Genomic DNA, 25,482 nt, shown 5'->3' on the forward strand with positions numbered 1-25,482 from the left:
TTAAGTTACAAAATGTTTTAAACAGTTGTTTAATGATAACAAGCAAACTCCAAAAATTCAGGAACATAGAAGCAATTTACACTAAAATGTGTCACACTGGAGAACCACGCAGACTTGCCTATAGTGAGAACACACAGCTTCAATTGTAGCAAGTGCCAACAAGCCCAACAACAAAGCACTGCAATACACATAACATATATATGAGAAACATACACTCACATTAATAAACTGTTACTATGTGCTCATGCTTATATACTCCCTCATTAAGGGAATCCCACAGGTGCTAGTGGGGAACAGTTAATGTACATAGTTTTCTCATTAAATTTCAGAACTATTTTTGCAGTTTATAACAGAAAAACTCAGAGATTTAGTTGAGAAATTTTGTTAATTGAGGAATACCATTACAACATAAACAACAGGAAAAAGTTGTCAAACAACAAAAAGCTCTCTGTAGGAGCCAGTAGGTCGCACTTCAGAACCATAAGCTCCCAGCAGGGGCCAGAAGAGGCTCCTTACAGGGACCATTTCAACCAGCAGTGCAAACCAGAAGGCTTCCTTCTGGGACCGGTAGACAGCCGAAAACCAGAGAAGGCTTCCTTCTAGGACCAGTAGATTCCAGCAAAAAACCATTTGGTGCCCTACAGGGATCATTTCAACCAGTGGCAAACCAGAAGGCTTCCTTCTGGGGTACCAGGTGAAACCAGCAGAATCTCATTAACAAATTTTTCACCTGGTGAAGCTCCGTCGCACAGTTTTGTCCAGTCTATTATTTGTTTTATCTTAATGCCACGAAGGCATTATAACCCCTCCCCTTCGCATGTATTTGCACCAGCTCACTACGAATATCCTAGCGCCAAACCTATCTTCTGTAGATTAGTAAGCAAAGAAGTGGCTGCGTCACGTCGTGGCTGCGTGACGCCAACGAAAGGCAGCCAGTAATGGTTTATTTTCTTTCTGGGGAAAAAGGAAAAAACTGGGAAAAGGGAAACTGGGGAAAAGGCTCTTTTTATTGCCGTCACGCAGCAACCATGTCCTACAACTTATTTTTCCCCTTTTGATGACAGCAGCAGGAATGAAAGCTTGACGGTCGTGTTCCGCGTCTTCCTCTGCGCTTCAACTCAAACGTGGTTAATGAGAGATCTATTGCGCTGCCCGACGACAATGGAGTCAGGCAGCAAGCCAGCGTCTCTGGGTCAAGGATTCAAAATAAGTAGTTACCAGGGGTTGATTTTGTGTGTACTATGTACTGTGTATTTCCAGTTCAATCGTGCAACGTGCGGTCAGCGCGGTGCACTACGGGCGCTTGGGACCCAACATGCCACCGCGAGGGGGAAACGGCGGTGGGGCTTTAAAAGGATGTCCCTACGCGAGCGAGCATCCAGTCTCCCTATCGATTCAGGCAAATGAGTACAGTGGTGCTGTTCCAATGCAAAAAATTACACATTAAGAGTGACAACACAGAGCGCACACAATAATGAATCGTTTTAAATTATACTACAACACTTAGTACTTACATCGATCATTTCCAAAAAAAAAAAAAAACGCTTCTCAGGAAACGGTTAATTTTTTTACGCCCCGCGCTTCCGTTGCCGACGCACTGCTGACAGGTTGTACACGCTGGTAGCGCTGGCATCTTGATTTCGAATAAAATCCTAAATTACAGTGAACTAGAATATTACTGTGCCTAAATCGCTCGTGCAACTTGTGATGCTCGTGACTAGTTGTGATCACCGGCCCACCGCTAGTGGTCGTGCATGAGCAGGATTTCTTGGGGTCCATGATGGGATCACGGAATAAAGCATCCATCATTTTACGAACACCTTTGTACATTTGTATTTGTAAATTAAAACGTGCATTTGTATTTCTGACATGTGCACGGTGAAGAACTGCGTCTTAATTACCCACTGAATACGTGGGCGCGGTGAAGTCAAAATGATTACCGTCAAGGCTGTTTTTAAAAATGGCGGCTAGAAGGTGCTGGTTATCAATCCAGTTGTTTGCAAGACCACTTTACTACCGGAGTTACACGTTAAGAAGTGAAAACCAGTTTACTGGCGTTTACTCGCTTTGTCAAAGTACACCATCGGTATGTACCGTGGCTTAACAATAGGTGACAGGCTCGTTCGAAGCCTGAGTGGTCAGTGTTTCGTGTCGCCGTCATACGCGCAGAACTCGTAACTCGGCGATAGCTCTCTGCGGCACTGCATCAGAAGCTACAAGCGCGAGGTTTCAGCTTCTAGATCTGTGTTGTTGGGTCATGAGCGTGTGAGGACTTCACGTTTGTGGAAGCCGTCGCCGAACTAGGTGTCGAAGCGGAAAGGAACGCGTTTTTCAAACTAGGGCTTAACTGAAAATAGATACCATTGAGTGGAAACCGCTGGCGTTTTTCCATGCTAGGACCTAGCGTGGGGCTTCTGATGAAGCATGCGGACGGTTAAGCGGCGTGCATTACGTTCACGATATGCTGCTTACGTTCTGGTTCTGCCAGTATGATGAAGGGGAAATAACTTGAAACACTCTTCTTGGGGATTCTATGCTGTGCGCAGTGTTGTCCCGTGACGCTGTCTGACTAAACAAGGTCAAAATGAAGTGTGTATGGGTTGTGCACTCTGTGGCAACGCTGATTACGTCAGTTTGTAGCAAGACGGGCATTGGCGTAGTTAGCCTGCTTGCTGCTATTCATCTGGCTTGTATTTAGTGAACAACCATGTCTGCGCCTCTTGATTCTTGTGCCTTATTCTAGGATAGTTTTAGGCACTCATCATATGGCTTCGAAAGTTCCAGGTCACCACTCAGTCTTTAACCTTCATTTCCTTAAGGGTAGAGTTTGGAGCAAGCCTGATTTTTACTGAGTAGGGCTTACCTGCTAGCTTCTTGTGCCTTTAAACATGGGGAACTACTGTTCCTATGGCCAGGGCCTGGCAGTGTGCTAATACTCCCCTTGGTAGTGCAGGTGGTATTAGCTCCGTCTTACCTCGAGACACTTCACTGCTGCTTTTGCAGTGAGCAGTGCATGTTGGAATAGAACTCTGTGGTGCTTTTTAAAGTTATGTTGAGTAATGTCATGAGTGCTAGCCTCTCCTAGGTCTAATATGTATGGTCATAATATTTCTTATGGGCTTGTGGGATGCATGACTTAACTGGGGTTGAGGTGCTCTGGACTGACTTAAGATCTGTCTTCCATGTGGTGGCACCTATTCCAAGCTGTTGCTCACAAGTGTGTGTCTCATGGGCTTTTCTTCGTATTTCACATGCTTTGTTTTGTTGGAAAAAACTAATCCATTACTGATAACAAGGCAAAACTTTGCGAGTTGGACATGTTCCAGAATGCTGTACAGCTTTTAAGTGAAAGCATTCCCCCCTAATTCACAGGCTGAAGAATTAGCAGTTTTGTTAGACAGAATACAAAAAAAATATTGAATATTGGTTCCTCTACTAATGAACTTCATTAAACTTTCTTTTGGGGGGAGTTGGTGCATAATGATTTCGTAAAAATTTACAGTGCAAACATAGACAACTACAGGGAGCTTGCACACATACACAAGGGCCAATTGACAACTGATTTTATTGCTGGAAGGTGGGAAAGATAAATAACAATGACTGAAGACACAGCCAACCTAGCAAAACTCATGCACAAGCAAGCAGAAGCATAGCTCACCAAATCAAGTTTTTTTTTTTTCTTTTCATGGTGAAATGAAAAGAAAAACTAAAGAAACTTGATTTGGTGTCCTATGCTACTGCTTGCCTGCACATGTGTTTTGCTACTTTGGCTGTGGCATCAATCCTTGTTATGTATCTTTCACATCCTTTTCATCCTCCCATCCTTATGTAAGGTGTCACCTTCCAGCAATAAAATCAGTTGTCAGTTTTGTGTATGTGTGCCATCTCTGTGTGGTTGTCTATATTTGTGCTATAACTTTTTTTTAATCATTTTTTTGAAGCAAATTTCTCTAGTAAGTGGCCAACAACCTGATTTTAATTATTGCCTTCTTTAATGTTCTGGTATTATTTTCAACCTTGCCTGAAGTTAGGTGGGATGCCCAGTATTATGCTTACAATCTTCCATGCCTCTGCAAGCTTTTCATGCAGACTATTCACCTAAATCTTCTCTGAGGTTGTTTCGTTTGGAGTCTTGTTTACTTCCATAGTACCAGATGAAATTTTCATTACTATGGTTCCAACTGCAGTCTTGAGGTGGATTATATGCTGTAGTACTGTGATATTGTGTTCTGTCTAGCAAAAAATGTTTTCCATCATTTTCTTTCTTTTGATGGCACTGCCATAAGTTTACGCAAAGCATATTTCTTGTGGTATTGCTGTGGGCTCATGCGGCATAGGTTCTTGTGCAGCTTTTATTAGTGGTTTTGTCATGTTTTTGAGCTGTGTGTATGCTGTTTCTTATTGTTATTGCAGTCTTAAAGTAATATGTAAAATGTTAGCTTATCAGACATTGGTCCTTGTAAAAAATGCACCTCTCCCTACGTAGTACTTCTGGCTGCAGCCTGCTGTGATTTGATTGCAGAAATAAATTGCGGTGTTATTGTATCCACTAAGCATGCGTGGTTTATCTTCTTGAAATAAAGTTGGAAGTCAATGCTTGCTGTTTCTTTTCTTTTCAGTCCTATTCACGTTTAGTGCACTTGAAGTATGTTACTCTGTCTTGCTTTAATTTGTGTATTATGGCCATAAATAGTCGTCCAAATGGACATACATAATGAACATTGGTAGGCAAAAAATGTTTGTTTAGTGAATGCCAGACACATTCAAAGGAACAAACATTTGCCATGCAACAGCTCCAGACTGCAACATGACGGCTGATTGTCAGGGGCTGGCTTAAAATGAAACTTGCCAGCTTGTATTTTATTGTTATTGTGAATTGCCATGTATTGTATTATTACTTTAATTGCTTGTATTACTTTGTGCTATACTTAATTTGGTTGCTGTTATATTAGCGTTCAATTTTGGCTAAACATTGCTGTTATGCTTCTGTAATTTCATCTCTTAAAAGCAGGTAATGGGTAATGAACTACATGAGGTTATAGTAGCATGTTAAGCTCATTTAGTAAATTTCGTTTTTAGCTGCAGAAATGTTCTCACGCGGCAGCACTTTAGAAAAGTTCGAATGTTCCAAAGGCTTCTCCGACTTTTGGGAGTTTAAACAGTTTTGACAATTTTTAGTATGTTTAGTGCCTGTTGACTTCTATGCATGCCTGTGCAATTCTGTCGGAGTTGTACCACTCTGCATATGTATTGAAAGTTGGGCAACTTTGCGATTGTTCCTAGTGGGAAGACTGCAAAGGATGACAGGCCAGGCAGAAGAGACAGGACGAGCACCGACTCTGGACTGATATTTTTAGTCTTATCAAGTCGTTCATCCGTAGAAGAAGACAAAAAAAAACACCAAGAACACGTGAAAGTAAAATCAGCAAAACGTGAGGAAAGAAGCGAAGTACTGCGGGGCACTCGTCTGCTGTTTAAAAACTTTCTTTCTAGCAAGGTTGTTGGGGCCTTACCCTCAGACTTGCTGCTGTTTTTTGCACCATTGTGCACGTTATAATATGCAGCTAGAAAGTCACCAAATATGCTATTTCTCATTATTTTTAGCGATGTTGTGGCACTGATTCAAGTGCTAAGCAAGCAAAGCTAAATAAGGAAGGAGCTTCAAGAGGCCTTCCCAAGAAGTTTCCAGTTGCTGGCGTTAAGCACGTTGTCCTGGTAGCGTCTGGAAAAGGTGGTGTGGGAAAGTCCACAACTGCAGGTGAGTTATATTGCATGTAACTTACTCATTATTTTCCCTGTATATCCTTGTTTTTGCTGAGGCATTTATGGCATTTTTGTTTCTTGTTTCCTTGCAGTCAACTTGGCATTGGCACTGTCTTTGGATGAGTCGGTGGGTGGAGAAATATTGCAGTTGACTGTTTCGTTCTGCAACTGAAAAAGTTCTGAAAGTTTTCTGCTTGGAGCACAGCTGGTAGTTTGTGACATGATTCAGTAAAGCAGAAGTCAAAATGTGATGTGAGACACTTTGTTTTACGAAAATGTCTGGGTTTTCAGGCATGTACAGTCACTGACACAATAATATAGACCATGCTTCCGCATCCAAACTCTTCTGTCATGTAGCATAATGGAAATAGTAACGTTTTATGCTGTTTTGCACAAGGGTAAAAGTAAATATTACTTGCATATGCATATAATATTTACTACATTTCGCTAGGTAACGTTTGGGAAAACTTTGAGTGCTGAAGTGTGGTCCATGTTCTTCTGCTTGCGACTGTGCATTTATTACCTGCGGGTGTTTGACAACATATGTGCTGGTCTGACAGAGCCGGAGTATTGTACAGCATGCCGCTGTATTATAATTTAGGCATTGCGTTGTGGATATTGGGAAGGTGGTCATTTGTAGTCATGACTGATAAAAAAAATAGCGTTTTTTTAGTGACGCAGGACAATAACTAAGAGAAGTCACACATGAGAAGAGTGAGAGTGCAGACGTGCTCATTGTTAACCTGTCCGTGGTTGAGTACAAGTGCTTATTCTTGAAGTATTAAAGCTGTGTGGGAATGCAAGAGAAGAAAAGTTTGCAGTCTTGAAATTGGCATGCTTTTAGAGATTTTTGTTTTTATGTTCACAGATTGGATGCTTGGTAATAGTAATATTTCTGAAAATAGTCTTTCTTGCATGATGGAAAAAAATACTAAGCCACTTAAGTTTATTCATTGACAATACCAATATTATCACATATATTCTTCTCTCAGGATTGCGAGAATTATTAGTCACAGTGGTAAACTCTGGTGGCAGTGCTTTTTGTTTGAGACAACCATCAGTGGAACATTAAGAGTATTGTTTTAGTTGTGTAGATTGCAGGTGAGATTTCATCATTATTCTCTATGGTCTTGTTGCTTTCCTTAGAAGCCAACTGTTGGGCTGCTTGATGCTGATGTCTATGGGCCATCTATTCCACGCATGATGAACCTGAGTGGCGAACCAGAATTGACACAACGTGCGTTTGCGTTGGACGTTCCTTGCTTGCAAATCCCAATAAGTAGCGTAGGTGCTGTGTCAATGCTAGCAGATGTAGCTGACATTTTCACTTTTTTCTTGCAGCTCCAAAGCAGGTTGCATGCTTATGAGCATGCAGTTCAATTGTTTTGATGCTTTTATTAGGTTTGCCATGGTACTTTGCTATAAAAAGATGGCACTGACATGTGACTGCTCGGGATATGTGTTTAGGATGCTTGTGTTTACCTTCATGCATTTTTCATATCTTTTAACACTTTGGTTGTACTCTTTATTTTACTCTACTCTAGTTCTAGTACTCTAGTCTGCTCTACTCTACTCTACTCTAGTTCACTCCACTAATCAACACATTACTAAGCTTCAAATTAGGCAAACACCGCACACAAATGAAAGCCCCCCCCCCCCCCCCCCCCCCCCTCCACCCTGTGTACCCCAGCCAAGTTAACATACCTACATTGCCTTTATCTGACGACCTAACGGTGGTGGGTTAAAATCCCTACTAAAATTTATGGAAATGTTTTCTTTTTGCGTAAAATAAATTACTTTATAATCTTAAGTTGTTCAAGATATGTGCCAACCTTTATTTCACATCACAAGTCCTCTTTTCAATTATTTTCATTCCAGACATACATGTATGACGTCACGCGAGACGTGGGTTGTCTGCAACAACACCGCCAGGACGACGCTGGGTTTTCTGCTTAACAGGAGCCTTAACACTTTCACGTTAAAATGTGCTACTTGAAAAGTATTTGCCTCTAATTTGGTACATAATTCACTGAAGTAATTACAGCAACTATGCCTGGCCTGTCTGCCCTTGTTTTTGTCATGTCTTTTCACATGGTGAGAAAAACATGAATAGTGAAATGGGTAGTAACACAAGGAAGGAACACAAGTACTGTAGCTTTCACAACTAGCGAACACTGGTCAACTACTTTGCTGGATGTGCTGTTTTGTATTGGAGATGCTGTGACTTTTATGAGCTGTCATGCGAGAATGCAGGGTATGCTTCAAAGAGGCTGGGTTTGAAAAGTGTGTGCCTTAATATTTTATTTGTGCACTGCTAGATCCATGATCTAGGTTTGTTGCAATTGCTAGCTATGGCTGCTTTCTGTTTTTCTTTAGTGTGTGAAATGATGACTGTATTTGTTGTTGGCTTTTCAAATAGCATTGTGTGCATTCAAATTCCTTAGCATGTACAGGCCCCATTCATGACTGCTCTGTCAGTTTGAACATGCATCAAAAGCATTGTCCCCGACTGTAAACTTAAAAATAGTAAAGAGGAGGCAATGGTGTCAAAAGGAGACATAAGAGATGAACAGTGGAAAGGAGCGCAATGGTGGGAGAGCATGTAGTTTTCAGTTTACTTGAATGATGGTGGCATGTTTGAAAGCTGCAGACAGCATGGTAGTGAGGTGTCCATGACTCGGTGTGAACAAACTACTTGCAAGGCTTTTCGTTTTCAGGAGAAACCCAATTTTTGTCGGGTTTTTTTTTGTCCATGTCCTGTATAAGGAATATAGGATTAGATAAGATTGAGTCACATGGTACCTAATGGTAGTAAATGCAGCTTTAATGCTACTGGGTCATTTCAAGTGGCAGTTGTGAACATTGTTGAATGTTGCAGTTACATGCATGATAAGGCCTGAGTGACACATCTGGCTTGGGCAGAGAAGCGGTAGGAATAAAAATGTCATGTGCAATAATTGATATTGGAAAAAATTAATGGGAAGAACCTATTGTGGAAAATTTTTTTCTCGGGTTTACCTAACCTTGTTTCCTGTTTGTGAGAAAAGAATAGGCCTCCTGTGGTTGTGTGGTTCATAACGGATGGTAGTGCAGAACAGGGAGCACCTAAGGACTAACACATTTTTGTGTTAGCATTTTGATGCACCTCTTATTGCACTTTTGTTTGTCACGAACAGTGTTTTTGACCCAGCCCATTTATGTACCATGTGGTCCACATGGGCCTTTGAATGGGTGCAGTACAGCATTTGGTATCACTTCTTTACTCTTGGTGAGAGGGAGAGGCCAGCACGTTTTAAACTGAGGTGTCCTCAGCTACTTGTTTTTGCTTTTATTTCTTCCAGTATCTTGCAAAAAGCAATTGACTTTGTTTTTGCAGAAAACCTCATGAAACCTCTGGTCAACTATGGGATTAAGTGGTGAGATAACTCCTGTTTGTCTGGACGATATTTATACTAATATTTTATCACTTTTTGGGCTGCTTGACATGGAAGATTTATATTTTTGTGAATTTTGCCTAATTACGTTGGCACTGCAACCATGCTTCTTTGGTAGGATCAATGCACATTTGGTCTTGCTTTGTTATTTTTATGTTCCTTCTGAAGCCACCTGTTTAGTTGTGCTGATGCTGGGTTTCTTGTTGCTCTTTTGAAGTTTACATTGTCAAGCTAGCCTGTTTAACTGACAGCTTTCATTGCACTGATGCTTGTGTGTGTTGTCACCCTTTCCTGCCTGAACAATGCAGTATGTCCATGGGGTTTTTGGTCGACGAAAAAGTGCCCGTTGTTTGGCGAGGACTAATGGTAATGTCTGCCATCGAAAAGCTTCTCAGGCAGGTATGTTCAAACTAGGCACCCTTTACATGTTCTCTGCATATTATACTAAGAGGAAATTTATTGGATGCTCATCAGTTGTTTTTGTTTTAAAATGTAGTTTTGTAGTTTTTCTCTAGTTTTTCATGCTTTACACATGAATACATGTCCACCCTATTTCAAGGTTATGTAAATACGGCATCTGTGTCACTATCAATATTTTGAGTGAGCTTTTTCTAATAAGTTGCAAGTATGGTAGAAAATAAGAACCAGTAAAGAAATTGGAGGGCACGTTTAAGCTCCGCCTGAGGGTATGATGTGATAGCATAATGGGTTAATTCCCATGTGTATGCAGAATTGGTCAATCTCAAATTTACATTCATGGATCCCTGAGAGTCTTCATACCCCTTCTGGCACAGTGGTGCAGCGATTAAGCGATGCGCCACTGCCCTGCAATGGCAGGAACTGCCACCAGTGGATGGCGCTTGTGCGACCCATGTTGCTCTTGCCGAGCAGCCTCTAGCAACAAATCTTTAATTTAACTGCCACCTGTCAACAATTTGATCACAATCTGATGGGCAGGTTGTGATGACGCCACAAGGTAACAATACCTAGGCGGCCCACCTGCCTCCTAGGTTGCTTCTCTGGGGATTTTTCATCGATTTTTCGTTCACGGTCAACGACTGCGACAGCGACACCACATATTCTGCAACATGAGCTCTGTAATGCTATCGGGATAAATAGATGAAAGGTTAGAGAAGAAGTAAGGCACACTTACGATGAGAAAATATGTCCCCCAGCTAGGCTAACAGGGCATGCGCAGCACAGCCAGCATTAATCACCCGACAATGACAGAGGGTACATAGACAGCAGTTCTATCACCAGTGATCTAAAAATTCAAATTTTTTTCAAACATGCAGCCTGAGGTTGTGCCAATGCAATCATCACCATGCCACACTTGCGGTGTATAAGATTCCTTTTACATGTGAAAAGGTTTGCATATTGGCCAAACAGGCCCATGTATCAATGACAGGTTGCTTGAACACTATGCTTCCTTGGGTTCAACTGACGGAGCAAACTTGCCTCACCGTTGCTCCGGATGTGGCTGCTACCCACTGTTCAGCAATGTAAGCGTTCTTGGAAGAAGCAGGGGCATAGAAGAGCTCAAAATTTTTGAAGCATACTTCATCAGGATGTATAGTAATGATTGCATTACCACAATCTGCCTGCTTGCTCGAAAAAAATTTGAATTTCAGTGCTCTTGCTCCTTTCCCTCTCCTCTTGTCACTTTTTGTACGCTCAAAGGTCGGTGCTGCTCCGCCGGCCCCAACGCGGGAATTCCCCAAGTGGTGGAGGCGGAGCTTCTTGCCCTACAGGAGCGATGCTGCTGATTGGCTGCGGCGATGGTAGCTGCGTAACACCTCAAAGAGTCTAACCAATTGCTATCTCTAAACAGAATTATGCAGTAGTGTGCGACGGAAGAAGGTGCAAGCATGAAAAGGTCGCCGGAAAGAACTCGCCAACTTTCCTGTGCGGTTGTGGGTTCTCTGCTGCATGTAGAAATGTATTATTAGCTCATGTGTTCATGACAAGGGTATATACAGTTAAACCTCGATATAACGAACTTCAATATAACGAAATCCTCAATATAACGAAGTTACAAGGCATATTCAACTTATTCCCCATTGGAAACCATGTATATTTTGCCTCGACATAACGAAGTAATATTGCTGCAATTTCATTACAACGAAGTCGCGTATCCTAAAAAAATTTACCCGGAAGGAAAATGTCGCCGTGACGATGAGCAAGATGCAATGCAATCCTTGTGGGCCTATGAACGCAGTGTGAGGCCATCTCTGATTGCAAAGCAGACGCAAAAGAAAGTCACTGATTACTTTCAGAGAAAATAAAGGATGAGTGCTTACAACTGGCAAGTGATTTGGTAATGTTTCCGCATGCTAGGTACGAAATTTCGATGCAACGAAATTTCATTATAACGAAGTAAAGTGCCGATTTTTACGACTTCGTTATATCGAGGTTTAACTGTAGTGACTAGTGATTGAGCGAGTTTATGCAGTCTCACTAGAAGTTGCTTCAGTGCCTCTTTAACACTAGGATAGACAAAAGCTGAATGTTGCTTGTGTGTGTGGCATGTTTTTTTGATTGTTATTAAGCCTGCATGTATTGAAATGGTTTAGTGTCAGTAAATGCAAAGGAAGGTTGCTTGCTTATATTGTGAATTCCCAATTGTAGCGAGGTTTTCTGTGGTCGGGATGATGCCATATCAAGGTTCTGCTGTATGGCTATGCAGTTATATAGCTGAGCTAATGGGAAGATATTACATACAGATGCCTTGTTGCTTGGCATATTCTAGGTTGCATGGGGCCCACTGGACTACCTTGTTGTTGACATGCCACCAGGAACAGGGGACACACAGCTTTCCATCTCTCAGAACATTCCTGTGTCAGGTGATGCCATTGGTCGCTCATGCCTTGATGTTTTGTAGTGTAGTGTGTAAGTAAACCTCTGCTGCTGACACTCGCACAGTAGACAGACTGTGAGCAAGAAGCCTCATTTGTCTGGTCGAAAATATTCCGGAGCCCTCCACTACGGCACCTCATTCCTTCTCTTCTTTCACTTCCACCTTCCTACTTTCCCTCACGGTTCGTTTGAGGTGTCCATTGAAAAATGAGACAGTTACTGCACCATTTTTTTTCTTCAAAATCACTAATAATTTGTGTGGTGTTCATGAACACTCAAATAAAGCAAATAACAATGATTGGTTACTATTACTGATGTGTTTTAACATGTCGGTTTTAGCTTCCTCGGTTCTTAATACTTGATAATACCCAACAAGGAGAACCCATGTCTTCAGGAACAGTAGGTCTGCTTTTTCTTTTTACAGAATTATTGTGTACTTTCTTACTTGGTACCTGCCCCTGCCATGTAGATGTGGCACTGCAATAAGCTGACCTTGGCTCTTGAGCAAGCTGCTGTGTAGGAAGTGCTTTGGCTCATATGTGATAAACTTGTTTTATTGGTGTTCTCTTGCACTGCAGGGGTTGTTGTAGTGACAACGCCTCAGGAGATTGCACTGATTGATGCACGCAAGGGGGCTGAGATGTTCCGGAAGGTCAACGTACCTGTACTTGGATTGGTGCAGAACATGAGTCGCCTAGCATGCCCAAGCTGTGGCCATGAGTCACACATATTTGGCAAGGATGGTGCCACTGAGCTTGCACGAGAGATGGCACTGGATATATTAGGTGTGTGGCCACTTTGTGGACCTCCTCGCTGCTTTGTGCATTGAGGATACGCAAAAATGATGTTTTTGATAATATTGCACATGATGTAGCTAAAATCTCAAATACTATTATCATTATGTTATTCAATAAATGAAAAGTGCATCAGATTCATTCGAAACATTGATAGTGCAGTTTAGCACTATCAGCATAAGATGTCAAGCGTCTTGCTTGACATCACAACTGGGGAGAGGCATTTAGCATGTTCCAAGTTTTTTGCAGTGCCTTTTGCAGAAGCCATATGCTTGATGCAGCGAAGAAATTCATTGTTTTTTAATGCCACTAAGAGCAAATCTTTGTTTTGTAACAGAGAGTTACTCGTGTTATGTGTGTGACATGATACGGGAGAAAATAGCCATGTTGGGAAAGTTTGTTGTTTTCGGGGATAAAATAGTGTGTTGATGCTTCTGCACGTAAATTATTCCAAGTTTTTCGTGTTTTTGAAGGCTGGTGAATTTTGGCCAACTCCGTTAAAGGTACACTGCAGGCAGCTAAATTGAATTTTTGTTTTTATAGTAAAATCCGATGGCTGAGCATTTCACAACCGTTGAAGTTTGTTCGGCTGCAAAAAGTATTTTCATTGCTGATAAATTTGGAGTTAAGGCTGTCATATTCTTTCCTGCCATTTCGATTCAAACTCTTGAGGTGGGTGATGACTTCAGTTGTTCCGGGTTCGCTTTGTAAGGAGGCACGCTGGCCTTAGACCTATTTTCCTTATTTTCAGTCCAATCCTAATGAAACTGTATCACCTTGCTCAGTTTTTATACTGATTCCAAATTTTAAATTACCTTTTCCATAAATCAGTTAGTACCTAAGATAATTTTAATTAGCCATTCATTAGTACCTCAGTGCACACAAACAGCATAATAAAATTAATTTTTAATCCAATGCTACGTAATATGGTGAATAAAGAGTGTAATAATCAAAGCCATTTTTCTATTTTAGTCTCATTAGTACTTTTACAACACTTGGAATAGTAACATTTAAAGGTGTGAATATCATGCATCGATAAACTTTGAAAAATTACAAATTTTTGAAGCGTGATTGAACAATTGTGCTTTGATTATTGCACACACAGTCTTCAGCTTGCCTTAGCAAACAGTATGACATCTCTGTCTTTCTAGATGCTGAGATATCGACATACAAGACAGCCAGGTGTCTGAAATTTTCGTGCCGTTAATTCATCTCCTCGTGCACAAATTCAGCCCACATGATGATCTGAATTTAATATTATGGTCAAAATACTGATTTCCTGAAGGAAAAAAAATTGGTAGAGTTGGAGACTAATAGCTGTAGATTCCAGAAATGTCATATTTAGAAAATAGATTTTTGGGTCATTTTTTGGTCCCAAAGACCAGTGTCCCCCTTTGTTTAATTTTTCATGTTTAGTTTTAGTGTGGAAGCATTATTCTGATGGGTAAACCCCGAGCTAGATTTTGTGGGTGTGTGCCAATTGAAATAAATAAATAAAAATAAATACCTGCGAGTGGGATTAGAAGTCGTGCTGGCGCGAACAGATCAGCTTCGCTGGCCACTGCACGAGAGCACTAGGCTATCATCGCACGAACATGCCTCATGTTAAAATGCAGCACACTCTTGCACTGTGCATTGCACATTGTCATCTTCATCAACTAATACTACTGTCAGACTAACGTTCGCACTTTGAGCTATGTGGTGGTAATGACGGAGAGATGTCTGCTCCATGCATCGGCATGGACAACAGTGTGGCAGAAACATGGCACTAGAGCAATACGCAGCGGCATTGGCTACTTTGCTGCAGGAACGTGGCACCAGAGCATAGGCCGCTGGCATACATTGGGTAAATTGGCATTGATGATTAAAAAGTTGAAGCGCACATAACTGGCTTTCTGGGTCAGTGGACACCTCAATTGCGCTTTCAGATACGTAGCTGTGGTGTCGACCTGCAAAAAACTGTGCTTTCACACAATATTTCATGCTTAGCAATGCTAAACCACTAGCTATTACTTTGTTCGTAGTGCAGTTAAAGGGCAGTAGCAATTCAAAAGGCGACTAACAATCAACTGCATAATCCTTTACTTTCTGTTCTCTGAAAGAAAAAAATCTTACCTGGTGGCATTGCAGTATACATGCAGAAATTGCCAGTGTTGGCAATACATCTTTTTTTCTGCTTCCTTCTAGCTTATGAAAGCCATTATTTTAGTGCTTGTGGCTTCTTTATTCGTGAGAAAGGGATAAAGGGTTGATACATCGATCTAGACCAACTTCAGTTTGACGTCAGTTTTCTTTTTTAATGGACGATTAAAAATCCACACTTGTGGAAGCAGTTCATGGTGGTAGCTGTGATTACACAGTTCTGTGACATACAGGCACCTGTCATGGTGTCTCAATGGCTGTGGCATTTTGCTGCTGCGTCCAATGTTGTGGCGATTAAACCTTGGCCATGGAGACCACATTTCATTGAAAGTGAAATGCAAAAGTGTCCATGTTAGTGCAATGTCAGTGCAAGTTGGAGAAACCCAGGTGGTTGAAATTAACCTGGAACCTTCCACTATGCCATCTCTCATAGCCCATGGGCAGCTTTGGGAAATTCAATATCACATGACCGTATTGTGTTTCGTAGAAGCAATGTGGTGTGAGAGATTGCTGTACTGTCTGCAGTGGCAAGCCATCATCTACCTGCTGGCAAAAGGCTGGTTGCTCACGAGTCCATTTTATCTACCAGTGGCTGAGAAAGCATTTGGTTCACTATGAAATGTAATGCATCCTACACAGTGCATTCTAGTTTGGGCCTCTTAAATATTTGCATTCAAGTTATTGAAGTTGTATTGTGTAGTAAAGCTGTAATCAACTAGTTATTTAAGGTAGCTGAAGGCTTAAAGAGAATTACTCATTAGTTACGTGCACTAAAAAAGAAAGTGAGAAGATGCGACCTAAAAAACTAGAAGCTAAAAATGAAGAAGGGGATGGTACCACTAGCTGTGCTGTTTTTTAGTTCTCATTACACTTGCGCAGTTAAACCTTGTTTCAATAAAAGAGTCTGAAAGAAAGTAATGAATGTAACAAATTAAATTCAGGTAGAATGCTTGGAGAAATCCGTAACTAACTTGTGTATATGATGTGTCAGTTTAACAAATTTGTTTTTTTTTCCCTCATGAATGGATCAAGCGAACCATTTTTTTCTGTACTAAAATAGTAAACAGCCATTGTTGCACTGCACTGCCTGCATCTTTGTGTTGCATGGAGTATGGTACCTTTGTGGGGTCTGCAGAGGCCACAGGCGGATAATGTGGAGTTCAGCTGATGTGCAGATATGTAATGTTATATAATATGCTGGTCACCATCGTGAAAAATGTTAACTTTAAATAAACTTAAATATTATGATTGGTTTTCACCTTTGCAGGAGATGTTCCACTTGACATAGAGATAAGGGAGAGCTCTGACAATGGCCAGCCTATTGTGGTGTCCAATGCCAACTCTCCACAGGCAAGTAGAATTGCATTTCTTCTTTGTGTTTGCACTGCTTCAAAGTACTTTAGTGAAGTGGAGGGACATGGAAATAAGACATACATTTTACTTATTATTGACAGAATTATGAAATGAAATGATTTACAAAATGAATTGAAGTGACAGTGCCGCGTATATAAGTTGTGCATGAAAATTTTCTTTTAGCCTGAATTTGAAAATGTCACGGTAACAGCAGAAGTGTATGGTTTCACTCTTCTCAGGTGTGTAACTGGACGTGGACATCCTTTTGACATTTGCTATAAAACTGTGAGATCTGAGTAGGCTAGCTGTGGCTTATATATGTTGTGGCAATACAACTTCACCGTTTGTGGAAATTTTACCAACTTCTGTTTATTCCGTACAGCTGCAAATTAAACACTTTGGAAAGTTTGTTTCAGGTTACCATTGTTTTGAGAATCAGCTGCTCCAAGAAGCTTTGGAGCTTGTTTGTCCCCTGTTCAGAGTGTTGTATACTTCATACCACATTCTTGAAGCAGGCATAGGAAGTTTAGTGCGTTCACACCAGGAAGAACTGGACAAGCATCACTACAGTTATAGGTGCACTAAAGAGGAATCTGAACTTGTCATTTTACCACGGGAACTCGATCTACACGTTCCGAGCATTCTTAGAAACTTTGAATTATTGTCCTGTGCGGCCGATTTCCTAATTTAAATTGCATTGAACATCCCAGCTCCCGCCTTTTTTTTATCTCAACACTGAAGGTAGCAGGAGTCAATCAACGCGAGGAGTGCCTTTCAGCCAGTCCCGTGGCAGCTTGCTGCTCTGCCGTCAGCAGTGTGATACGTGAATCAAAGAGTCCACGCATATTTTTATTTCCGTGGGCCTAATTTACGGCTATGTTGTCTGCAACTGAAACTATTTATTCACAAAAACCTAAAAACAAAATAAAACCAAAAGCAAAGCTGCCACGCGACTGGCTGAAAGGCACTCCACATGTCGGTTGACTCCTTTTACCTTCAGCATTGAGTTCAAAAAACGACGGGAGCCGGGACGTTAAATCTGATTTAAATTAGGGAACTCAGCTGCACAGAACAATAATTTGAAGTTTTTAAGAATGCTTGGATCGTGTAGATCAAATTCCCATAGTAAAAAGACGAGTTCAGATTCCACTTTAGTGCACCTCTAAGTTTTCATTCCATGCCAAATGATCAGACTTCACGCTTGACCATCTTCGATTTCTTTAAAAATAATCCTGGTATATTACTCTGGCATACATTTTCAGAGCTTGTTTTTGGCATCATCTTAGGTTTACAAACGATAGTAAAACATAGTCTACGAAATAATTTGTAAAAGATCATTTTTCACGCATGACTGTGAAATCTTTTTCACTTGAATGAAAGGCATTGTGTTTTTACAGGGTCTGTCCTGAAAGCAATGAGACAAGTCGCGGCGTGGTGCGTGCAAGCGCTACATTGGGAAACCGGTATTGGGGGAAGGAGGGGGAACCTTCAGCTTCATATAGCAACGAGCTCAGTAGGCTTTGAGCAGGCAAACTGAGTGGACGTGTTTGAGTGTGTACCCCTTTCTCGTCACTGCATCAAAGAAACCATGGAATGAACATTGGAACAGCGCTAATCGGTGGAGCTTTGAATTAAAGTGAATAAGTCACCTACCGCGACATTAGACATGATCAAGACAGCATATGGGAATGATGCAGTGTCCAGATGGCAAGTGTTCCAGTGGCACAAAGCATTTACAAACGGCCGTGAAGACGTTCACAACGAGCAGCGGTCCGGGCGCCCGTCAACAACAGTTACGGATGGTAATGTTGATTATGTCGTCCTGAACATTTTCATGGTGGCTTGTAAATGCTTTGTACCTTTGGAGCACTTGTGATTTGGACATTGCATCAATCCCACATGCTGTCTTGATCATGTCGATCATGTAGGTCAGTTGCTCAGTTTAACGCAAAGCTTCACCGCATAGCGCAGTTCTAACGTTTGCTCCATGGTTTCCTCAAACCAGCAATAAAACGGGTACACGCTCAAACACGTGAATTCACTTTGCTTGCTCGAAGCCGACTGAGCTCGTCTCATTGTGAAGCTGAAAGTTCCCCCTCCTTCCTCAAAACCTGTTTCCCAATCTAGCGCATGCATGCGCCATGCCGCGACTTGTCTCATTACTTTCAGGACAGACCCTGTATATATAATAATGACTTAAAAATTTTTTTTCAGTTTTCCCCCAAATGTGAAACACCAAAAAAGTTACAAAACCATGGTACTTTGAATTTTTTTAACTGTATGTTCTCATAGTAGTCCTTCCAGCCATTTTCTTACACTCTGAGGAAGGTAAGGAAGCAGGTAAAGCTCTTTTGGAATGCAAGGAATTTACACCATGTCAGAAAAAATATTCTAAGTGTTGGAAAAATTGCTTATTGTGGTATATTCAGCTGTAATTTACTTAGTCAGATGGCCCAAGTAAAAGTATGAAAGTAGTATGGCACGCAGCACCATTCAGTGGCATTTATTTCAGGAAGTTTAATCACAGCAGCTTTTGTTTTATGGGAGAAAATAACTTTGTAAGTTGAGAGCCCGTGTCGTACTCTGGCGATACTCTGTGCTTGCTCTTCAGTGCAGTGCACACTGCCGCCAGAGCCAAGGAGACAGAGAGCCGGTGCTCCATTGCCCATATGTGATGATGCACTGGGTTTGGATGGTCTGCTCAAAGGCATAGTTGCAAAAAATTGAAATGGAGCCGTCGTGTAGTAGGAACATCATGCCACTTTCGGTCCGAGCACCACTACAGAGGCTAGTGTCCCTCCACGTGAATTGGAGCTTGTAATATCGATATCTAATGACAGGAAGGAAAGTGAAAACCGTTTTCAGGGATCGTGCCGTATGCCGTGCGCGAAGTGGAGCCAGCACATCTGTTATTCGGGCAGTGACCGTGGAGAAAGAGAGAGATAAAGAGGAAGAGGGAAACACATCAGTGTAGGCCAGTTGGTCGCTCTACGTCTCTGACTGTACACAAGTGTGAAATAATGCCCCCCCCCCCCCCTCCTTCCCTCCCCCTCACCCTTCAGCTGTTTACATGAGCGGAGTAAAAATATCAAGGTTGTATTAGCCCTCTGGGTGCCACAAAAAATTATCCAAGAAAGAGAAATTGAGCTTACTGGGCAGTTTGAAAGGGCGATATCTTTGAAAGGTACACAGGTGTTTCAAGCCTACATCACCCTCAGCTGTGAACTGTGCACCGTCGTACTCACGGTACCCTAGAGCGATACCCTAGGTACCCTAGAGTACTCGGGGCACCCTACAGTACAGAGAATATTTATTACATTCGAATCAGTGCGAAAGCACGGATTTTTGATAAGTAGAAGACAACAATGAGCAGGCAGTGTCGCGGACACGTAAGAGACGATTTTGTTCGGGCCAAGACAACCGGATTAGCGCCGAGTAAAAGACGACAAAGAGTGGGCAGTGCCGCGGGATGGAGCGCTTGTGCTAGGCAAACAGACATTGCAAACAGACAACGTGAACAGACAACGGACGATTTTGCTCAGGGATTTGCCCATTGGATTAGTGCTTGCGCACTAAAAGGTGTTCTGTCTGAACTTCATGAAGTAAATGCCATTGAGTGGTACTGTGCACCATACTACGTTTCATATTTTTTATTGTACCATTTCACTATGTAAATGGCGGCTCAATATGCTGCAAAACAATTTTTACAAAGTTTAGAATATTTTTTCTGACATGGTGTATAATCCTTGTGTTCCGAAACATTTTTATCTGCTTCTTTCCCTTCTGCAGAGTTGAGAAAATAGTTGGTAGGGACTACTATGAGAACATACAATTTAAAAAATTGAATGTACCATTGTTTCATACATTTTTGGTTTATCACACCTGGGGAAAAATAAAAGAAATTCTTTGATGTCATTATTATACATAAAAGCATGATGTATTTTATTTACCAAAAGAAATTTTCATAGTCATGCATGAAAAAGTTTATCCTTTACAAATTTTTTTTGGCAGACCATGTATTGTTATCATTTGCGAACTTATGATGGCAGCCACAACATGAAAAGAATGTTTTCACCAGAAGCAAGCTGGGAGAATGTTTACCACAGTACCACCATGTATATGATTTCTTTTAAAGAAATCAAAGATGGTTGAGTGCAAAGTCAGGGCCTTGGCATGGAACGATACTTGGCGCAAGTCCATTAGTGGGCGCCTGGGCACTTTGGGAGTGTAGTTGCAGGAACCTCTCTGAAAGGACACATACACTGCCTAGGAGTGAAAGCAGACTTGCATCAAGTGACTAGAGGAAATAATCATAATTTAAGCCCACACAGTGAGCACTCAGCTTATTGTCACTCTCAGTTGAGAGAACTGAAATTCTTGATAACAGGCACAGTGCAAAAGAAGCACCATGGCATTCTTTGAAAACATTCGAAAGCGCTGCGACAGGGGACACCAAGAGAAAGGCACGAAGGACAAGCACTACTATCAACTGAAGTTTATTGGAAGAAACACAAGGCTCACACAAGGCAGCCAGCAGCGCATGCGCCTACCCCCAAAATGACAAAATGAATCACTGTGTAGAATTAAGTGTGCTGTAATTCCGTATATTCACAGATTATCCCACCAATTAAAACATGTAGGTACTAGATATGGGGTAAGGGTGCTGTTTTCAGCTCCCCAAAAACTTGGAAAAATTTGTGCTATGGTCGATAGGAGAGCCAGATTAGAAAAACGAAAGTCAAAAGAAAGTAAAAAACAGTGCAATATAAAACATGAGTTGCTGTTTGCACCTTGTGCCGAGGGAGTTGTATATGATGTACTGTTCACATGCGGCAAGAGTTATATAGACCAAACTGGTAAATGTATAAACAAACGGCTATGCCAACATAATTCATCTTTGAAGGGGGCTCCTACCTCTAATTTGGCCCTGCATTACAGAGACTGTGAACTTAAAAATTCTAACCCGTTGGACAAAAATGCATGTATACCTCTGTTCAATAGTAAAAAAGTTCTGTATAGGCATTCCAATCAGCTAACAAGGGAATTATCTGAGGCATATCATATTCACAAAAACTCCAACATGTGCGTCAGCACACCATCTGTTGTAATCCATGATTGTGAAATTCAGTATCTTAATTCAACACAGTGATTCGTTTTGTCATTTTGGGGTAGGCGCATGCGCTGCTGGCTGCCTTGTGTGAGCTATTTAACCTTGTGTTTTTTCTAATAAACTTCAGTTGATAGTAGCACTTGTCCTTCGTGTCTTTCTCTTGGTGTCCCCTGTCGCAGCTTTTCGAAAGTTTTCAAAGATGTACCAACTAGCTCAATTGTCCGTGTTACCATGGCATTCCTGATTAGCTGACATGCAACAGCAATACCTTCTTTTTTATAACTTCAGGGCACTTCTGCAGCATTGCTCCAATTGCAAAGCTAGTTGGTTGCCCATTGCCTGTACGAGTCTGTGTGCATTATCTGACATCCATTCACTCTGTTTAAAGCAAACTTGCTTAAGTGTTCATTTCAAGCTACAATCACACGAAGTCAATAGACCATTTTATCATGGGTGCCGCCATCTTGGGAAGCTGGTGCCCTCTAGTGTCTAGTCTGGAAACAACTGCCATGCTGGTATGTGTGATCGCATTCGCGGTGCACACACCAAACAGGACGCAGATGGCACAAATCGGCAGTTCTGAGCTTCCGCATTCATTTTTTTGTGTTCTAAAATTGCACACTGATAGAAAAAGGGTTTTCAAGCAGCAATGAGATCGTTCCACCAAGAAATGGCCAGAACACCAGCGGATTATGGCACCGCAGGCGCTTCCACCGTTGTGATGATGACTGACATAGGTAAAAAGAAATCTAACGAGTTTGGTGTAACCTAGTACGTGGTGAAAAATGGCATAGGCGTTCTAGGGAGGGATGCAGGGCAACTCTCAAGCAACTTTCCATGATATGTCACTGAGTTTCAGAGATAGAGTACGGTAACCAGCTAGGAATATTGTTGGAAACTAGCAAAGCTAGGTACTTTATGACGACTGTTTTAAGTGTGATGTAAGTTTCATTTTATTTGTCAAGTAGGTGCAGTGTGTATACACTCAGTTTACTGTCCAAAAAGCTAACGGCAGTGAGTTTGTTTCGTGAAGACTGACGTGGATATCTGAGAAGCAAATTTTTCGCCCTTGCCATCACTCTTACAATGGAACATCTTGCGGTTACGAATGTGTTGTCGCGGCGAATGACAGAAATCTAGACCTAGCTTCTAGGCAGGGGATATAACTGTGTTCTTTAAAATGTATCAGCGACTGACAATATGGGACAGTGAGCTTTAGCCCAGAGCTTTTGTGATCTGAACACTGTGGCACAATTTTAAAGTAATGAAAAAGCGCACCGAAATCTTTCATGCAAACCCTCATTAAGAGCACGATGCCTTCACATACGAAAAACAAAGCGAGGTCAGGGCATCTCCTTCCTTTTTCTGTCCGCATTTAGTCAGCTGTCACGGTAAGCCTTCTGCAAATTTTGATCTGTGTGAAAGTTACCTTCATGCACGATGATTTTCAAGCGCATTTGATGCAGACAAATGCCCGTCTGCGAACGAATTACTTTTTTTTCTCATATCCTCATGCGCACGTATTATTGGCAGCAGAAATGAATGGGGTGAGTGCTCTCGGAAAAAAAATTTTCTATCACTGCCTTGCGACCAAGTCGCCTTGTATTATTAACAAGGTTGGAGCATGCATGTTCTCATACCTTCATAAATTCTAGGCTATCGGCTTATGTGACTACCGAAATAATTTTTTACCGCTCACCCTCTTCCCGTAAACTTCTGCTGCCAACTGTACAGTACTCACGGATTGAAATAGGACATTCGGAGCGCTAGCCTTGCAGTGCCACGCAGGCATGTGGTAAGCCACAGGCCGGCTCATTGGCTACTGGAAGGAACAATTCTGCTTTGTAGATGTTCTCCCTCTCGCGCCATACCACAATGCACCACCTTGGTTCCATGAGCGTCTACGGGCGGCGCTCCATGAAGCGACGGCCACGCGCTCCGAATGTCCTATTTCAATCCGTGAGTACTGTACCTTCTATACAGTTACATTCTTGAACATCCGCTCTCACCAAAAGGGTTGAGAGCACGCATGAGATGCGACCAAAAGGATGAAACTCGTTTGGTTGATGCTTTCAATCAAGAAACGTTCCTCATCTGCGAGGTGGTACCAATGAAACAGCCTGCGCCTACACACATGCTGCAGCTGTCGATTCTCTTCACACTGTTCTGGAGGTCATTTTCCACGCTTCCGATAGTTGTTGCTACAGCCGACAACAACACAGTGGTAGCCGGGTGACCTTAGGACTCAATTCGTGGCAATATCTAGACGCGAAACGCTTTTCAGCTCTTTTGTTGCGTAAAAGACCCTGCAGCACACTCGTATACTGTGCACCACGCCTTGGCGCCCCTGCCGCTGGCACATACCAGAGAGGAGGAGCGGTGCTGCACGTGCTGAGTTCAAGGCTGTTTTCCTCGTTGCCGCGAAAATGGTCTATAGGAGTGAAAAAATTCCAGTTGTTTGCAAAATTTAATGGCCTCAAGATATACATGCTGCAGCTGGCCTACAATGCCTAGATACACAGTCGTCCACTTCCAGCTTAAACGCAGGTCCGTGCTGCCAGCACTCTGCGGAGTGCCTCTCGCGAGCGCCTGCAAAACTATTGCACAGCCGCATTGAAAGCTGTTCGCGGCTCCTTCGGCGTGTCGTCCTCTACATCATGACCCTTCACTTGCCCTAGGCCCGTAGCTTCTGTCGCCAGTGCACAGTAGCACATGACAAAGCAGGAGCACTCACCTGCAGCTTCCACTGAGCCTGCGCAATAGTTTCGGGAGGCGCCCGCGAGAGACACTCCGCGGACATTTGGCGGCACGGAGCCGCATTCAAGCTGGAAGTGGACGACTGTGTGCATCTCAACGGTTTCTCGCTAAATGGCTGAACATGTGTGTGCTGATGAAAGTGAAGAGGCACTAAGCAGAAAGACATCATAAACGTCTTCATTCATCATCACTGTGAACAAGACTCTTGTGTAAGATCTGAAACAATGTTTGATTCGTCTCTTTGGTTGGTGACACTTTGTACAGTAAAAGCTCGTTAATTCGACACTGACGGGACCGCGAAAAATTGTCGAATTAACCGAATGTCGAAATATCGAATGAACCACAAAAAACATGAAATTTGCCCCAGCATGACATACCTTTATTTGGCAAAGAAGTTTGTTATCGTCGTCTGCTTTTTCGGGCGAATTTGAGTGGCTACAATAGCTCTAACAGCTGCCAGATGCTCCGCGGCACGCGAACCATCCGGAATTTGTTCACAGAAGTCTTCCAGCACGAACAAGGCTTCTGCGGCTTCTTTCACCGTGCGCTTCGGCGTTTGGGGCAGGTGCTCACAAATGTCATCTTCCGACGAATCGTCGTTGTCGGCGCCTGTCACTTCTTGGATGATTTCGTCCTCGGTCAGCTGACCGGCAATGGCGACACCATCATCGATGGACATGTAATCCGCGAGCCGCACGGCAGGAGGCAAAACGCTGTCGAAACAGCTGTCGTCTTCTGTGGTTGCGTCAGCTGCTTCTGTCGGCAGTTCCCCCACACCGCAGTTCGGTTGCACAAAACCGCTGTGCCGAAAGCAGTTCGCAATAACTGCTGTAGGTGTGTTGGCCCATTCGTGCGCCAGAATGTTCAAAGCGCTGAGGAGCGTAAGGTCGTACTTCTTCCCAGCTTCCATACAGAGAAGCATGCGCTGCAATACATGCTTTCTGTACTTGCATTTTATATGCTGGATTATGCCCTGGTCCATGGGCTGAAGGGCTGCGGTTGTATTCGGCGGGAGGAACACAAGCTTAATCCATTCCAGGCCCGACACCTTGCAGTGAGCACTGCAATTGTCCACAACCATGAGGACCTTCCGTTTCTCAGCTCGAAAACGCCGATCCATTTGATGAAGCCAGGACTGAAATATGCTGGACGTCATCCAAGCCTTCCTGTTGGCTTGGTATTCAACCGGAAGGCGCCGCGCGTTCTTGAAGCACCTCGGCTTCTGAGCCTTTCCGATCACTAGGAGAGGCAGACGCTCTGTTCCCGTCATGTT

General features: G+C 42.5%; 1 protein-coding gene across 2 annotated transcripts in view; it reads left to right on the plus strand.

The window, feature by feature from the left end:
* The first annotated feature begins 1,872 nt into the window (after positions 1-1,872).
* Positions 1,873-25,482, plus strand: part of Nubpl (NUBP iron-sulfur cluster assembly factor, mitochondrial) — a 31,949-nt gene continuing 8,339 nt past the window's right edge. Inside the window, exons 1-9 of one of the 2 annotated variants that reach the window (XM_077648566.1) lie at positions 1,873-2,086; positions 5,605-5,758; positions 5,856-5,890; positions 6,910-7,051; positions 9,140-9,179; positions 9,506-9,596; positions 11,947-12,040; positions 12,632-12,838; positions 16,257-16,339. In XM_077648566.1, coding sequence (XP_077504692.1) covers positions 1,961-2,086; positions 5,605-5,758; positions 5,856-5,890; positions 6,910-7,051; positions 9,140-9,179; positions 9,506-9,596; positions 11,947-12,040; positions 12,632-12,838; positions 16,257-16,339 — 972 coding nt within the window. In that variant the 5' untranslated portion in view covers positions 1,873-1,960. The remainder of the gene's footprint in view (positions 2,087-5,604; positions 5,759-5,855; positions 5,891-6,909; positions 7,052-9,139; positions 9,180-9,505; positions 9,597-11,946; positions 12,041-12,631; positions 12,839-16,256; positions 16,340-25,482) is intronic. The other variant, XM_077648567.1, reaches the window with a different exon arrangement.

Source organism: Amblyomma americanum, chromosome 1 (assembly GCF_052857255.1).
Source record: "Amblyomma americanum isolate KBUSLIRL-KWMA chromosome 1, ASM5285725v1, whole genome shotgun sequence".
NCBI classification, from domain to species: domain Eukaryota; kingdom Metazoa; phylum Arthropoda; class Arachnida; order Ixodida; family Ixodidae; genus Amblyomma; species Amblyomma americanum.